The 17574-nt window shown below is 58.9% G+C and overlaps 2 protein-coding genes across 3 annotated transcripts in view; both read right to left on the bottom strand.

Annotated features, from left to right (window-relative positions):
* Nucleotides 1-5178, bottom strand: part of Diras1 (DIRAS family GTPase 1) — a 17939-nt gene extending 12761 nt beyond the window's left edge. Inside the window, exon 1 of the mRNA XM_048810773.1 lies at nt 5041-5178. The gene's annotated coding sequence lies outside the window, so the exon portion shown is untranslated. The remainder of the gene's footprint in view (nt 1-5040) is intronic.
* Nucleotides 5-6976, bottom strand: Slc39a3 (solute carrier family 39 member 3). 2 transcript variants are annotated; one of them, XM_015503617.2, is made up of 4 exons: nt 6832-6976; nt 6169-6271; nt 5041-5362; nt 5-844 (listed from the first exon to the last, which is right to left on the bottom strand). In XM_015503617.2, exons 3-4 carry the CDS (start codon nt 5248-5250, stop codon nt 131-133), a joined length of 924 nt encoding a protein of 307 aa, XP_015359103.1. In that variant the 5' UTR covers nt 5251-5362; nt 6169-6271; nt 6832-6976; the 3' UTR covers nt 5-130. The 2 variants fall into 2 exon arrangements, with proteins under 2 accessions (XP_015359103.1, XP_015359104.1); XM_015503618.2 differs by lacking the exons at nt 5041-5362; nt 6169-6271; nt 6832-6976 and adding an exon at nt 2789-4797.
* Nucleotides 6977-17574: the final 10598 nt, after the last annotated feature.

Consider the following 17574-nt stretch of genomic DNA (forward strand, 5'->3'; position numbering starts at 1 on the left):
CCGGCCTGGTCCGGGGGTCCTCCTGGGTGAAGGCCGGGGCTCACGGCGCTCCCTCTCCAGGAAGCGGCAGGTCCCAGCCCACGTCCAGCCTGGGGCTCCAGGGCTCACAAGGCAGCAACCAGGAGGGCACTCACCACTTGAGGAAGACCATCCCAGCCAGGACCGCATAGCCCAGCACCAGGAAGAGGACCTTGAGCAGGCGGTCATTCCTGTCCTCCAGCTCCCTAGCCAGGATCTCCAAGAAGGTGACGAATAGGAAGGTGCCACCTGCCAGGCCTTGCAGCAGGACTGAGGCCACGCTGCTGGGCACACCCCGAGCGCTCTCGATGCCCAGGCCGATGCCGATGCCCAGGGGGATCATGATGCTCACGGCGACCGCCAGCTTGGCTGCATCCCTCAGGGGCATGGCACTCCTGGCCATGCTGATGCCCAGGGCCACTGCCACCAGCGTCTCGTGGACAGCCACGCCCACGAACAGGCTCACCACCTTCTCCCCCTCCTCCTGCAGGCCGAGCGCCAGGCCCTCGAAGATAGAGTGGGCGGCCAGGGCGAAGGCCAGGCTGAGCAGGCGCAGCGGCCCGGAGCGCGACAGCTCGCGCACGCTCAGGCCAGCGCCGTGGGCGTGAACGCGCGCGCCCCCCATGAAGGGGCTCTCGTACTCGGAGTCGCTGCCCACGTCGGAGCCCGCATTGAAGGTCTCCAGGTCGATGAAGGACGGCTTCTCCTTACGAAAGGTCAGCACCAGCTGCTCCAGGAACACGGTCAGGAAGAAGCCCAGCAGCAGGAGGGTCTCGGCCAGCGGGTAGTCAGTGCTGATGTGCCCGAGACTCAGCACCCTCTGCAGCTGCAGTGGGGACACGCGAGGGAAAGGCCGTCAGGGCGGCAGTGGCGGGGCACAGGGTCACGTCATGCTCAGTGTGAGCCCAGAGGGCAGCTCCGGTGGATGCCCTGGGCTCCGACCCCAGGCCCGCAGCTCAGCGAGGGGCCTCGCGCTCAGCGTGCTGGACCTAAAGACCCACCCCTGTTATCAGGCCGCCCGAAGGTCTCACGTGCATGGAGCACCTCAGGGGGCTGAACCGTGTCCCTGAGAGACATGTCACCAGGAACCACACACCGTGGCCTCATCTGGAGGAAGGGTCTTGCGAAGGCAACTCAAGTGTCACGGCTGAACCCCACCCCAGGGCCTCAAAATGCAAACCTATCTGCAGAGGAGGCTTCAAAAAGGTGACATGATCATCAGGTGGGACCTGACCCACAGGCCTGGTGTCCTTGTGCAGAGAGAGATGCCAGGTGCCCATGCACATGGAGTCCACGGGAAGAGGCAGGCCACCAGGGAGGGACACGGCAGAGCAGGCAGGCCACCAGGGAGCCACTCCCCAGCCCTTTTTATTTTGACACAGGGTCTCGCTACGTTGCTGAGGCTGGCCTCTGACTTTGATCCCTCTGCCTCAGCCTCCAGAGCTGCGGGGATGACAGGTGTGGCCCCCGTGTGCCCGGGGCTGTGTGGAGCTGGCCTCCCCAGCGGGCAGTTGGGAAGCTCTGCTTCTGGAGCCTGTGCCCGACCCAGGGACCTTCAGCTGGCACTGCCTGCAGGACTTCCCAGAGTGTCCACACGTGGCCAGGGGGAGTGACGTGTGGCTGGAGTCTGGTCCTGTCCCCTGGAACCTGAGCTGCAGCCAGCGGCTGTGGGCCCAGGCCTCTCTGGAAGTGCACCCGAGCGCCCGCCACCCCCAGGGCAGGACCGTGCCGTCCACTCCCCCTTCGGGTCTTCACCTCCCTGGCATTTCGCGGTGCTCCACCTACACCAGGTGCCCTGCAGAGACTCTGCCTCTGTCCCCTCCATGTGCACCCTGAACCCGGCCTCCCCCTCGGGCCTGCTCTCAGCTCCTCAGTGAGGTCCATCCAGCCCTCTGCCTGGGACAGCCACCACAGTGACCACCTCACTGTGGGACGCAGGACGCAGGCTGCCTGACTCGCCCGGCTGACCACACCCCAAAAGGACGTGCGGACGTGCCAGGGACACCCTCGCAGCCTCAGGCACCTCCAGGCACCATGCCACATGCTCTGATCCCCAGCCAGTTGCTCTTGGAGCCCCCCAGGTGACGCCCGACAGTAAAGGCCCTGGCCCGGGTCCCTCGCCCCCTTGCTCTCTGCCCCGGTGGGGCCTGCAGGGTGTCCTGCCACAGCCCCGGCCTGGAACTGGTGAACTGCCGGTTCCTCCACTCCCTCCCACGGGTCAGAGCTGACCACATGCCGAGCCCCGAGCTCCTGGCTCCCAAGGGCCACAGGAGTACAGACGCTCCTGTGAGAGGGACACCCCACAGGGTGGACGCCAGGCCTCAGGCTGTCTGCCAGGACGAGGTGCTGTGGAAGGCACCCTGTGGACACCGGCCACCCTCTGGGAGTCGGCGGGCAGGGCCAGCTATGGCCACTCTCCGAGGCCACGAGGCCCAGTGCAGGGAGCCCCACCTCCCACCCCCACTGTCATTTCATCACGGGACACAGGTCCTCACCTGCCAGGTGTCTACCCCCAGGGGACACGTGGCCATGAGGTCTGGGGACAGTTTTGAGTGTCATAATTAGAATGGGAGCATTTAGGGCAGGATCCTTCTCTGTGGCAAGCCACCCCAGGCCTGCAGGGTGCTCAGCACTGCCCACTCCAGGCCAGGGCACCCCGAGTTGGGACAGCCACCTGTGTCCCTAGTATGGCCCGGTTACCCCAGGGACAGATGGCCCAGAAGAGAACCTTGCTGCAGTGGAGACGGTTTCCATAGAGAAGCCACCTCACCTGCTCCCTGAACAGCCACCGGAGGCTTCTGCGAGCCTCTCCTGGGGACATGGTGGCTCACGGGGACCACTGGCTGCTCCCAGGGGCTGAGCACGGATCCAAAGGACGTGCAGGAGGCGGGGGCCTGCTCTGTGGCGGGCCGGGCTGGGAGCTCCACGTGCTGAGGGGGCACGGCCCTGAGCAGGCAAGTGCGGAGGCCAGGAGGACCCCAGAGGCCGCCCGTGCTGCAGGAGGATGGGCCAGAGGGGACAGGAGGCCACCCACAGACGTCCAGGCCTGAGGCAGGGTGGCCGGGTGACATGGGCATGAGGAGAAAGTGCAGATCTCAAGAGACGCCTCAGTCACCCTCTCAGGGGCACAGCCGTGCTCACTCCCTGGTGCCCAGAGGACAGCCTCCTGGCCAAGGACACTGAATGGCACCGTGCGGCTCTAACGGCGGCTGGCCCTCTGCTTAGTCTGCAGCCGCGGGTGGTGGCACTCCCATCCCCTGGCAGCCATGACTGAGGTCCCAGGACCACACTGGCTGCTGGTGGGGTGGCCTGGGCTGGGGCCTCCCTCAGATCCTCACTGCCCCGCTGCCCACGCCTGGCCCTCAGTCCCTGAGGCTGGCAGGAGGGTTGGCACTGTCCCAGGCCGGCCAGGTCCACCCCGCTTACTTGCCTTTTGATGACCTCCGTGTCACCTGAGCCACGGGCCTCAGCGGTCACGAAAAATCCCTCCAGCCGGAGAACGCGGCCGCAGGAGCAACGGCCCTCCTTCCCGGCCCCACCTGCGTACCAGGCAGGGGGCACGTGTACCCAGGGCTGGCATCTAGGGCCGTCTGAGAATGCCACCCTTGCACTCACGGGCTCGAAGGGACAGCCCAGCTCCAGGGACACTGGGAGGGGCTGCTGTGCTTTCATGGAGGAAGAACAAGAAGTCCAGGATGTCCACCAGGCCCTGCCCACACTGGCCCAGGGAGAAAGAGTAGCTCACCTGAGGTCACCAGGCAGGCATGGCCAGGCCACCCAGCTGCGGCCCCCGGAGGGGCTTGAACCCTGGGACCCCGAAGGAGTGGTCAAGGAATGGGCCACTGCAGGGCCACCAGGTTGGGTGTCATGGCAGACAGACCCTGAGACCGTCCCCAGTGACCCAGCCCCCTGAGTGGCGGGGGCTGGCCCTCGCTTGCCACCAGCAGGGGAGAAGGCGGCCACACTGTCACTGCTTGCATGAGCCACAGCTGGAGACTCGGGGCAGAGCCCAGCGCTCTCAGCCTGCAGCAGAGCACATGGGCAAGGGCCCGGGGGCCACTTCCAGGAAACCAGGGTGAGAAACTCAGGTCCCCAGGCTGATGGCAGCCACAGGCGCCTGTAGGTGGATTCCCTCCAGGACACGTCCCCACTGCTACCCTGTGTGGGGAGCCACACTGAATAACCGCACCTTCCAGTCCCGATGCCTCAGATTCTGACCAAGCACTGCATCCGCCGTGGCTCGGGCGGTCCAGCTCGGGTAGGAAGGGCTCTTCCTTGTGCCCCCAGGGTTGATTACACTCACCTGTCCCTGGTAACCCTGCCCTTTTTTGGACAGAACTTTCTAAGAACAAGAGCCCCCCCAGTAAAAGCCCCTTCCGACCCTGCCCGCTCTCTCGCCAGCCTCCCCTGCCTTCTCGGGCTCTTGCTCTCGGGGAGCCGGGGGCCGAGGCCGGAGAAGCCGTCCTGAAGCTTGTTTAAAGGTAACTTGTGTCCGTGTTGTATTTGGTGTCCCCGGAAATTCACACGAGCGACCTTAAGTTCAGCTGCCCATGCAGGTCGAGGGCAGCAACCCTGGGTGACCCTGAAGCAGAGGACAGTGAGGCTGTGTCCAGACTCCTGACCACAGAGACTGAGAGACAACAGCATCTGTGGCCTGAAGACACAGGTCTGTTGTGACCTGCCACACAGCAACAGCTGACAGACGCTGGAGCAGGAGAACAGCCACACTCGGTTCAGGACGGAGCATCATGCTGCCTGGAGTGGGCAGAGGGTCTGGATACTCACCTCCCATTGGGCTCATCAGTCTAGTCCCAACACAGGTCTAATCAAACCCCCTGTTTACCAGGCAAGGCACAGACAGGGGCAGCAATCGGTATGAGATCACACAGCAATCCATTTTCTCCTTCCTGTCATCCTCACAGAATCAAGGCCCCCGCTCGAGTTGGTCTCGGGGCTGGTGAACCATCAGAGCCCCTTGGCGCCGAGGTGCCAAGGGCTCCAACTGTCAGCAGGGAGCATTACCTTTTCCCGCACAGCAGGCAGCAGCGCATTGAAGCACGTGGCCAGAAAGACTCCGCCTCCAAAGGTGTTGCAGAGGGAAAGAATCTTTTTGGAGCGATGGGCCTTCTCAAAGTCCGTCTCGATGACCTTCACGGGGAGCAGGGAGCCCAGCAGCATGAAGAAGAACACGCCCACCATGCAAAGGATCTTGGCCACTAACAACTTCATCATGGTGGTGGCCGGGGTCGCCGTGGTCACCGAGGGCCCAGGTCACGCATGGGTGCACACACCCGCGCTACGGGGCCTGACCACGCAGCTGGAGGTGCATGACGGCACTCGGCCACTGCGGACACGGGGGCAGCCACGTCAGCCTGGGGTCATCCAGGACGGTCACACCACACCCTTTACCCACCCCAGGGCTCCCGTACATCCTCCCACGAAAAATCCCCCTGCACTGCACCAACCAGCGGGCAGCCATTGGTCACGTGTCTGTTTAATTAAAATAAGACAGATGCAGGGCTGGGCTGGGGCTCGGGGGCAGAGCGCTGGCCTGGCCACGTGTGAGGCGCTGGGTTCGAGCCTCAGCGTCACATAAACAAAGTTATAAGAAAACCCCAGATACAACGTGAGAGCCTGCGTCCTCGGTCTTGTGCCTGTGCCCGGGAGCCTAGTGGCTTCCACATCGGGCTACCCAGCAGACACCTGCACTGCTGCGGAACGCTCCCTGGGGTGCTGCTCCCCTGGCTTCCTGCAGACCCCAACTCTTCACCCCCCGGCTGGGGTCTGCGTGACCCACTTCTGCCTCACCTCGGCCCACACCAGCTTTCCTAGGCCTCGAACGTGTCAAGCTTGTCCTGCCTCAGGGCCACTCTGCCTGGAAGACCCTTCTCCCCCAAGTTTCTCTCTTTCTTTCTTAAGCTGTGGTGGACACATCACCTTTATTTTATTTATCTGTATGTGGTGCTGAGGATGGAACCCAGCGCCTCACATGTGCTAGGCGAGCGCCCTCCTGCTGAGTCCCAGCCCCAGCCCCAGCCCTCCCCTAGATTTCTAAGGATGCATCCTCGTCTTTTGGTTCACTGCCCCAGGACCTCGCGGGAGGACCTCCCCTGGCCGACCCCTGCTCTAATCCAGGTCCCTTGCACCTACCGCGAGGCCTGGCACAACAGATGCGCGGCAACCACTGGCTGGATGAGCTGGAGCCTTGGGCCTCCTCACAGGATGGATGGGCCAAAGTGCAGTGGATTCTGTCCTGGACCCAAAAATGTCACCATTATTGAGTGGAGTCTGATTTCCTTTCCCGCAGGTAGGTGCCAGCCCTTCTCATGGCCCAGCCCTCACCTCACCCTGCCTCTAGGCTCTGCTCTGATGTCCCTGGTCACAGCTGCCTCCTCCCTCCCCTTTTCTGGATTATTTTCCTCTATTTTGTGCACTGGGGAAACTTTATTAATTAAAGCATTTAAAGGCACCTCTCCCTCCATGCTGTGAACTACGCGGGGGCAGGGGAGTCTGTCTGCTCAAGCCCAGCAGCGCCCAGCAGCCCCCAGCAGAGAGAGGCACGGAGGCACACAGCAGGCGCCCAATAAATACCTAATGGGTGTGTGAGTGCCCCCTTCCGGAAAGTGAGAATGAGGGTGGCCTGGACGCTCTCAAACTGGGAGCTGCTGGGGCTCGGACACAGAAGGCACATTAATTCAGCACTTATTAAGCGCCTATTGTGTGCCCGGTGGGTGCCAGGCCTCGGCGGGCAGAGTGCACCAGGCCCCGGCCCTGCCCCCGCCTTCCCGGGCCCACCCCCTACCCCACATGTACCTGCTCCGGCCGTAGCCCGCCTGGCTCAGCCGCCCACCACCAACCGCTGCGCGATCCCAATCCCGCCGCCGCGGTCCTGGCTAGTCCCAGGCTCGGCGCGCCGCGGCCCACGACCCACCCACGCTCACGCCCATTGGTCTTCCTGGGCACGGCTGGCAAAACGCCCCTCTCCATTGGTTGAAGAGGCTGCCACTCATTTTGCGACTCCGCCTCTCGACCGGCACGGAAAAGTGGTTTCCTCCTACTGAGCTACGGGAGCAACCATCAGGCAACTCCGGTGGGAAACCTGGGTCTTTAAGGAATGGTTCCGGAAGAGTTCGGATTCCAGAGCTGTCCAGGGGCGCCTGGTGCTGAATTCTGTTCGGGTGGACGATTTGGCGGGAAGCGATTTTCCACGGAGAGCGGTCCTTCTCAAAGCGTCCTCTCTGATGATGCCCCTCCTGGAGTCTTAAGAAGAATATATATGGGTTCAACAAATCTCAGTTGATAGGAGGAATAAATTCGAGGTCAGGAGATTCATGGTGACTTCGATCACAAGGGGAGGCAGATGTTAGAGGGCCTAAAAAGATGGGATGACATTCAACCCAAGGCGTCACACATGCCAGGCAACTGCTGTACCACTGAGCACATCACTTGCCCTTTTTATTTTTGAAACTGGGTCTTGCTAAGTTGTCGAGGCTGGCCTCAAACTTGCACCCCCTGCCTCAGCCTCCCTACTTGCTAGGTGACAGTCATGTACCACCAGGCCTGGCATCACTGCAGGACTTTGATGGGAGATAGGATAGATCCGACATATTTCAAGAGAATCATCCTGGTTTTTTTTTTTTTTTTTGTCCATACTACTGACAGGCCAAGTAACTCAAGGCTGACTATTGAACATTGATCTTTTTTCCCTAAGGTGGAAGGAACATGGGAAAAACAGGCTTCCCATGTGCCCCCTCCAAAGCAACAAGACTTATGAAGAAGACTGTCTTCACTTATCAGCTGTGATCTTCTTTCTGGCCGACCCATGAGCCAGGTATCAGAGGGTATGGTGTGTGGAATAATCCAGAAGGAAAAGGACAAATCCTCATAGTCGTACTCACAAAATCTGAGGACAGGATGGAAAGAGAATGGGGAGTTAATTCTTAGGGGGAGGCTTTCAGTTTGGGAAGATGAGGAAGTGGGGAGGTTGCATTAATGCACTAAAATTGTGCTCTTCAAAACGGTTAAGAGTGTAAATGTTATGCATAACATTTACACTCTTAGGGCAAGGGATGTGGCTCAGTGGTAGAATTTTAAAAACAAAATTTTTTAAGTTTTTAAGAAATAAAATGGATGACTGGAGATGTAGCTCACTCTTTTGTAGCTCAGTGGTAGAGTGCTTGCCTTGCATGTGTAAGGCCTCAGGTTTGATCCCCAGAACGGAAAAGGAGGAGAATAAAATAGAAGAAAAAACAAAGCCCCTCCCATCACCGCTCACAGCCCAGCGAGAGGCTGCGCAGATGGGAGAGGGATAGGGCAGGTCTCCAGGAGGGTCTCGCTGCCCACCCTCTCTCATCCATGTCCTCAGGTAACTTCTCCCGACTGTGAACAGAACCCAATGACTTGGTTCCCTTTTTAAAAAACAAAAAAACTTTAGAACTTTGTCCTTTTTAAACCTTTATTTATTTATTCTTATGTGGTGCTGGAGATCGAACCTAGTGCCTCACAAGTGCTAGGCCAGTGCTCTACCACTGACCTACAACCCCAGCCCCCCATGACTTGATCCACACCAGCAGGGGGAGCCAGAGAGATGCAAGGTCACTTCTGTAATGAGGTTATAAAAACCGTGACTTTGTCCTGCTAGCAGGTTGCCTGTTGCCTTCGCAGCTCACACGCCTTGATGAAGCACGCTGTGGGGAGGCCACAAAGCAAGGAGCTGAGGGTGTCCCCAACCAACAGTCAGCATGAGAGCCTCCCTCCCAGAGCCTGTGAACTGAACCCTGCCTACAACCACGAGCGTGTGGTCTTGGAAGGGCTCTTGTCCCGTGTGAACTCCCCAGTGGACACCTTGGTTACATGCAGCCTTTGAAGATTCAAGGCAGAGTCTCAGCTCAGCTTCACCTGAATCCTGAAACTGAATCCTGAATCCACAGGATCTGGGGTGGTAAAAGTTGTTTCTTCCCACTAAGTCTTGGGGAAATTTGTTACGCAGCAACTGATAACTAATACACCATAGAAAAGCTGTGGATTGTACTGGATGCTGTGAAGAAAGAAGAGAAAAGAACACTGTGTGGGAATCAGCCCAATGAAGAGCAGGAGGGGCAGACGCGAGAGTCGGCGAACAGGCAGAAAAGAGCTGGCACACTTAAGGAAGTGGAAGGGCAGGCGGCTGAATGTCAGGAACAATCGGGAGAGGAGACATTGGGAACCCTGCTGTAGACCCAGCTGTGACTCAGTGACAGGGTTTAAGCAGGTGAGGGTCATAATCCCACTAATGTTCTAAGGTCATTTTAACTTCTGTATGAAGAAAGCCTGGGCTAGGGATGTGGCTCCAGCGGTAGCGCGCTCGCCTGGCCTGCGTGCAGCCCGGGTTCGATCCTCAGCACCACATACCAACAAAGATGTTGTGTCCACCGAGAACTAGAAAAAAAAAATATCAAAAAACTCTCTGTCTAAAAAAAAAAAGGCTTGATTGCTTGTTGCCTGTAATCCCAGTAACACAGGAGGCTGAGGGAGGAGGATCACAAGTTCGAGGCCAGCCTCGGCAACTTAGTGAGCCCTGTCCCAAACTAAAATTAAAAAGTGCTGGAAACGCTCAGGAGTAGAGCACCCCTGGCTCTAAACCCTAGTACTGAACAGGAAAAAAGGCTGAATTTTAGGGAGCAAGTCCTGAAGCAGGGAGACAGTTAAGAATCGTTGGAGTAGGAATTGGTGATGGTTTAGATGAAGGCAGCCGCCGGGTAGGAGGAGACTGGAGGGGTGCACTGCAGGGCAGGCTGCCACCTGCCGCGTGAGTCTCAGAGGAGGAGCGTCGGGGACATCTTCTCGCCTTCTGGCTTGAGCGCGGAGGTGGATGCCGGCGTTGTCCCAAAGCCGGAGGGACTGGCCGAGGGGTAGCCCTGGAGGCTGTGAGGGACCCGGCTTTGCGGAGGTCCCCATGCGATGCCACAGGCACTCACGCTGAACGCCACTGTCAGCCTCCCCGGAGGTCGCTTCGTGGCGGAACCCACGATCTCCCGTAGCTATTTATAAATTGTGTCTCGTGCTTTCAAAAAAAAAATTTTTTTTAAAGATGGGGTCTTCTGTGTGGTCCAGGTTGGCCTCAAGCTCCTGGGCTCCAGGGACCTCTGCCTCTGACGTCTGTGTGCTGGGACAGCAGGTGCACACCACTGCACCCTGGTCCCCAGCTGGTCACTAGGAGACACTGAGAAGTTGACTCTTTGTGTCTTGCACAGTTCACAAGGAGAAGGCGGTTTGTGGCAGCAGCACATCAGGCAAAGACCAGGGGCCTCCGAGGGAACACGGGGAAGGGCCGCCTCTACGCCCGGTCAGTCGGGAAGCAAGGCTTCCAAGCAGGAGCTGCAGGAGGTCAGTGCACCAGAACCACATATCCCCGGGGCCCTACAGGACAGCCCGGGCGGATTGACTGCGCGGAGTATCTCAGGGCATCCACGGGGCTGGGGTGGAGCTCAGCTGTCGCTGGCCGGTGAGGCACTGGGTTCCCTGGTCAGCACCACATGTAAACAGAACAAAATAAAGTCCACTGACAACTAAAACCAAACGAGGAATCACCCACAGCCAGGCACTAGGAGTGGCCCTGAGGGCAGGTGAGGCCGGCGAGCCTCGCCTGTCCTCCAGCGGCTCGGGAGGCTGGAGCAGGAGGGCCACTGTTCAAAGCCAGACTCAGCCTCTTAGTGAGCCCCGAGCAACTTAGCAAGAGCCTGTCTCTAAATCGAATATATTTTGAGAGGCTCAGTGGTTAGGGCCCCTGGGTTCAATACCCGGTAAAAAAGGGAAAAAGTGACAAGACAGAGGGAAAGAGACTTGATACATTTTTAGGCGTAGATGGACACGATCCCTGTGTTTGCTTGTTTGTTTATTCATTTATTTATCTCTATGTGGTGCTGGGGGTTGAACCACCCGAGCCCCAGCCCAGCCCCAGGAAATGTCAATCGTATGCTAGACGCTGCGCTCCACCCAGAAGGACTGCCCCGGGATGAAGCCGGGAAAGGGACGCCGGCAGTTCATAGGGGGACAGACCCAAGAGGCACCAGTAACGTAAGGACAGGCAGCGGGTCCTACAGGGTGGAGTGAAGCAGGTGTCCACCAAGGCCCCTCCACAGCTCCACGGAGGCCTGACGGAGGTGTGACTGACGGCAAGACACACCTTCAGGGTGTGCGAGACCAGGCTGTGCCGGGCGGGCTCTTGGCTGTGTTGACTTTGTAGGATTCCATTGTATGGATTCACTAAAAAACGGTTCCTCTGTTTACCTGGGGGATATTGGGTCGTTTCCAGTCAAGACGACATTTTAAAACTGAAAACAAATACATGCAAGACGTAAAACGTGTTCAGCATCGGGAGCTTTCACACCCGGCTGATTGGCACAGGAAAGGATCGGGTGACATCTTATTGCGTTCAACAAACACCTGCCCAGGACCCGGCCACCTCCCCCGAGTACCTACCCACCAAGGCAGCCGGAGCTGTGGGGAGGCAGGGCAGTCACCCCAGCGCCTGCGCTCCCCGGCTACAACACGGGCCTGAGACATCACCGCACCAGGGCCCAGGGCCGCTCTGCCTGGCGGCTCTGCAGGCTCGGGCTCAGACAGTGGGCCTGGGGCAGGTAGCTCCTCCTGGCCGGGGCACGTGGAGGACTGAATGCCCACCTCGGGGCCAGGAAGAGGGATCAGAGGCACGCCTCCAGGGACCCAGGCCTCCCACCAGGTCCCAACCTCCCGACCACACCACCCTGGGACCAGGCCTTCCACAAACAGCGGGGACCTAGAAGACCCCCACCGCCACGTGGCCAGACTGCAGCCAGTCGGGGTGCCCGTCGCCAGGTGAACAGGTAGGAGGACCCCTGCGTCCAGGCCCCGGGGCGCCGCTCAGTGTCCTGGCACTTTTTTTTCCTGTATTGGGCTGCAGTGTGCACGGCCCCAGGGGTGCGGCTGAGAGGGCACAGCCAGACCTCCCTGGAGACTCCGCGCTCTAGGGACACAGCACATGGTGACCGCCAAGGGAGGTGCTGGCCACGCAGAGTTGCCAAGACCAGGCACCTAACAACGCAAGCAAGGGTGGCCTCTGCTCATGCCGCAGCGTGGGTCTGTCACCTGGGCTGGGGCAGAGGAAGGTGGGGTACGGTGCCAAGGCCGGCTGACAGGAGCGGGGACGGTGGGAGCCTGAGAGTCTCGTGAGTGTGGGAACCGGGAGGCGGAGTTTCCACGTCCCCCCACAGACTTCTTAGTAAGTGGGTAGAATGGACCTCACAGCGGCACAACCTGACGGAGCCTACCTCTCCACAGCAGGGTGTCAAAGGTAGTGTCACCCACATGGGACCAAAGTGACACTTCGGCTCCCAAGGGAGAGCTGGGGAGAACACCATATTGCTTCCTGCCAAAATGAGGACATTGTGGAAGGATCCCCCGCCCCATGTCGTCTCATTGTCGTGTTTTGGCGCTGGGGACGGAACTCAGGGCCTGCCGTGAGCTGGGTGGGCACCAGCGGCTAAGTCTGTTCATAAGGAAATGCTCCGACCATCCAGGTGCAGACTGAACAGCTGGTTTGTGTCCCCCGAATGTCAACGTCACGAGAGGCCGTGAAAACCTGAAAAACCGTTCAGATCCACAGCAGATGTGATGGTGGAGCACAGCAGGAGGTCCTGGATTCAATCCTGGTTCGGAAAGAGGTCTCCAGAAATGTGATGGAATGAACAACACAATTTAAATGTGGACTGTGTATCACATAATAGGGTCGTATCGGAATTGGTTCAATTTCCTGAATTTAATGACCGCGCTGGGTTCATGTCACGAATGCCTGGTCTTCGGGAGAGACACACTGCGAGACGCCTGCGACCCCATGTCAGCTGTGAGCGCGGGCATCACAGTTGTGGGCGAGTCGCTCAGCAGGTAAGCCCCCTGGGTCCAGTCCCCGGGGCTAGGGAGACGAAGAAGAAAGGCAGTTTAAACCCTGGCTGTTTCAGAGTGACCGGGCGTTGGCTGAGAGCCTGGCCACATTCAGGGCCTCCCTGGGTGCCGCCCCTCACACGGGACAGGCGCTCATCTGTCATTAACTGGAGTCCAAGCTTCGCTCATTCTCCCAATGTCCTCTTCTGCCCAGGACCCAGTGGTGACCCAGGTACCACGTCCCCTGGGCTCCTCTGGCTGTGACCGTCTCGCCACATGCCTGGATTTCATGACCTGGGACCCTTCTGACACTTTCCTCCTGACTGGACGGATGCTGTAGTTCCAGGACCAGGGAGTCGAGGGGCCATTCTCCTGACCTCATGTCCAGGGTCCATGCCACCAACATGACTGGCCGTGTTCACGGTGACTCGCGCACCTGCTGAGGTGCTGCTTCTCAGGGTGCCTTGCGAAGTCCCTCCTTTCCCTGTTTCCATTCCGCCTTGTCTTGGACGGCGGCTGCGGGCGTCAGGGGCTGCATTCTGGGCCAAAGGGTCTCTTGACGCTGACCCCCACGCGTGATGCTCACTCCTGTGGGCTGACCTAGGCCCCGAGTGAGGATGACGTGCAGGACGTCGTAGAGAAACAGAGTCCAGGAGCCTGTCCACCCCTCCTATGGCTTATTGTGTAAGAAAACGAGGTGGATCCTGAGAGGAAATGACCATGACCTGGACCGTGAGTGTTCTCCCAAGGCCCTTCAGGAGGGGGCCTGGAAGGGCACGGGTCGCGAGTGAGGCCTCACAGGGGACTGTGGGCCCTGGGCCTCCTCTTTGTTTTCTGGCCATGAGGTGGGCTGATCACTCTTCCACATGCTGCCCTGCCACAGGGCCACAGCAACAAGTCAACGATCCTAGGCTATGACCCTAAAACCCACGATCCCAAACCAACCTTTCCTCTTTATAAATTGATTATCTCAGGTACTTTGTTCTAGTGACGGGAAAGCTCATTAACATAATTACCATGATACGTGTTAAATGGAGAGGAAATTTGGAGGAATTATAGACGACATTACGCCAGTTTGTAAAGTATGACAGCAGACATCTGGGCTGTGGGTACAGCCAGTGGTAGAGCATGTGTGAGCCCTGGGTTCCATTTCAGCATGTGAAAAAGGAACAGAAACACTTAGAATCTATCAGAGTTATCAGCTACAATCGGAAGGACATAAGACAAACTGTGGCTATGTGGGGTTGGAGGCAGGATGAGGTGTGATTTTTCTACTGTATTTTAAATATTTTGCCATTGTCTGAACTTTTTCTAATGAGGATGATCTTATTTATATTTGCTTTTTTTTTTTTAGAACTGGGGATGGAGCCCAGGCCCCTGCACATGCTAGGCAAGCATCGACTACTGAGCCGCCCAGTCCTTTATTTTATTTTGAGGCACAGTTCCCTCGGTGGCCCAGGCTGCCCCCACCTCCTTAGCCGGATGACAGGCATGCCCTCCATGCCTGATTAATACTTTTGAAAAGTATGAATTGCAAATAAACACCTTTTTTGTTTTTTGTATTGGGTGATAGATTGAACCCAGGGGCCTTGACCATTTAGCCACATCCCCAGCCCCCCCCCCTTTTTAAAAAAATTTTATTTATTTTTAGGTTGTAGATGGACACAACACAATGCCTTTATTTTCATGTGGTGCTGAGGATCAAACCTGGGTCCCGCCTGTGCTAGGGGAATGTTCTACCACCGAGCCACAATCCCAGCCCATTCCCAGCCCTTTTAAAATATCTATTTTAAAAATTTTTTTTAGTTGTAGGTGGATACAATCCTTTTATTTATGTGGTGCTGAGGATGGAACCCAGGGCCTCACACATGTGAGAAGACACTTTACCACTGACCCACAGCCACAACCCCAGCCGCGATTTTTACAAATTTAAATAAAGAGAGACAAGACCTTGCCAAGTTGCTTAGGGCCTTGCTAAACTGTCAGGCGGGCACCAACACGCGGCTACCTTAATGTACTTGATGATCCACTGATTTCTCTGTTTTAGTGGACTCCTTATTTTAATCAATGCGATCCAGCCGGTTGATTTAAAAAAAAAATCACAGCTAATGCTTCCATGTTCTCTTTAAGAAAATCTTGCCCAACCCAGAATACAGTCTGTATTTCCTTTTAAAATCCTTATGCTGTTTCCTTCTGCAGATCCCAAGAGTAGAACCTTAGAGTTGGGCGGCGCTACCCTCGGCCACCAAGGTAGGCTGCGTCACCTTTTGGGTGCCATTGGTTGGGTCCCGAGGTCCTGCACCGCAGAAGCCCATGCCCCGCAGGCCTGGTCCAAGGCGGCTCCCGGGCGGAGGGGCGGCTGGAGGGAGGGGGCTGTGGGGCCGCGGTGGACCCCTCCAGGCCAGAGGGCCACGTTGGTTGGGGTGACAGGGCCGGCGGGGCCGGTGGAGGTGGTTCTGTCTGCGCCCTGACACCCGCGCCTGGTACAGTGGAAACAGGAAGACCGGACCGCCGCGGCCCAACACAGCCTGTGGTTTCTGGGGGCACTTTCTTTGACCCTCCCGTCGGCTCTGCCATTCGGGTGCTGCTCCAGAGCGCACCTACCGGCGGGCACCCCCTCCTGGCTCTGCAAGGTCCGCCGGGGCTGCAGGCGCAGCGGGCTCAGGGCGCCGCCCCGGGGAGCTCGCGGGCGGCATCCTTCCGGCGGGTCCTGATGCTGCGCCAGCCCCGCGGGCCCCCTGCCGGCCAAGCGCCTGCGGCAGGCTCGTGCTCAGCGAGGGAAGTCACTGAGGCCGGGCATGCGGGGCGCTGCGTTTTGTTCCCAAGTCACCCCTCTGGGCTGAGATGCTTTTCTGTGTAGAGAGATTCTAAAGCCAGCAGGCAGATCCCCCTCCTGGGGGCAAGTGCTTCGGCACAACTGCTTGACGAGTCGGCCCAGGGCCTGCGGCCATGGGCATCCCGAGCCCCAGCACTGGGGGCGCTGCTCTGGGGGCGTCCTGGGCACTAGGGTGCAGAGCAGTCCCAGGGCAGGCGCACCTCCAGCTGAGGTGCTGCAGAACCCCGGGGGAAAGCCACCCCAGGCTGCAAACCGCTGCTTCTGTGACACACAGCTGGCTTCCCTCCTGCTTCCCGGGAGGGCAGCAAGGCGGGGTCTGCGGTCCAGGGAATGTCACCTCAGGGCTGTGGAGCAGCAGCGTGGCTCTGACTCTGGGCCCTAAGGTGGCGGCAGCTGCTCCCCGGGAGCCGTGGCTAGTGACAGGAGCACTCAGATGTGCTGTTTCTGACTTGTGTGGGGCTGACGGTATCACCGCGATGTGCTTCTCATCAAGTCACCCAGCAAAGTCCTGGCCCTGCAAGCTGCCCACAGCCCCACTGCCTGCCCAGCGGTGGCCTGCAGGCCATCCTGGTGAGACCAGATGGTTGGGACCTGTGCGGCACCGCAGGTGGCTTCAGGGACGCAGCTCACATCTGTGTGCACCGGGGTTTCTGCCCGTGGGGCCGATGGGTTACACGCACTTCCGAGGTGACAGGTGGTCTTCTCGCTTTGGTGTGTGCCAAGATCACCTGGAACACCACGGGCCCCACCACCATCAGGATGATTTGGTAGCTAGGCACCTGTCTGGCCACTCAGGTCCCAGGCAGTACTGCTACTGCTGGCCTGGGGACCCCAGAACGTGAGCTCCACCCAGGGCTCCTCAGGGGGGCCAGAGACAGCTCCTTCCCCGGGCGTCCTCTCCTGCACATCACCATTTTTTTTTTTTTAAGGGATCTGGGGATTGAACCAGAGCACTTAGCCTTTTTATTTTTTGAGACAGGGTCGTGCTAAGTTGCTGAGGCTGGCCTTGAACTTGCAAACCTCCTGCCTCAGCCTCCTGAGGTGCTGGGATTGCAGGCCTGCAGACAGTTTGTGATTTTTTCCAGTCTCCACAGTGACTGAAGGGAGTGAGAGCTGGGCCCTGAGTCCCACCCCTGCATGTGCCGGTTCTCTGTGACGGGAACAGGGAGGGGGCCCATGGGGGAGATGGCCACTCTCCCACAGAGCAGGGCTCCACCTGGCTCTGTGGTTCCCTGGCTGGGGGACCTTGGGCCAGTGAGAGCCTTGGTTTCTGTCCTTGTAAGGTGGCTGTAGGTGGGAACTGAGAGCCCGGAGCTGAGGTGCCACAGCACCCACAGAAAACCCCACTCGGCTCCTGGCGGGGGGTACAGGGAGCCGGAAGGTTCCTGAGCGGCTACCCATGCAGAAGAGCTTCATGGGCCATGTCTGTCACTCAGGGAGGCTATGATAGAGCCCACGTATGATTGGGATCCTGCTCTGCCCCCAGCTGGGCCAGGTGGCCATGCTCTGCACCAGGGAGGAGAGGGGACCACATCACGGGAAGGTACCAGGTGCCCGTGACCCCGACCCAGGAGGAACACCTGTGGGCTCCATGGGATTGGGGGCGCCAGGCGGGCGGGCTCCTGGAGGTGAGGCTGGGGAGGGAGGGCCGGGCGTCAGAGACGACAAGACAAAGCCACAAGGTCTGTTTATTCTCCACACGGCTGGCTGTCAGCTCGGCCGCCTGAGGGGCGCCGGGGGCCGGCCGCCGCCCTTCTTCCTACTGGCTACCTACACACACACACACACGCACTGCCCCACCTGGCACGCAGCCCACACCCCTG

This window comes from Marmota marmota, unplaced genomic scaffold (genome assembly GCF_001458135.2).
Source record: "Marmota marmota marmota unplaced genomic scaffold, marMar, whole genome shotgun sequence".
NCBI lineage: Eukaryota > Metazoa > Chordata > Mammalia > Rodentia > Sciuridae > Marmota > Marmota marmota.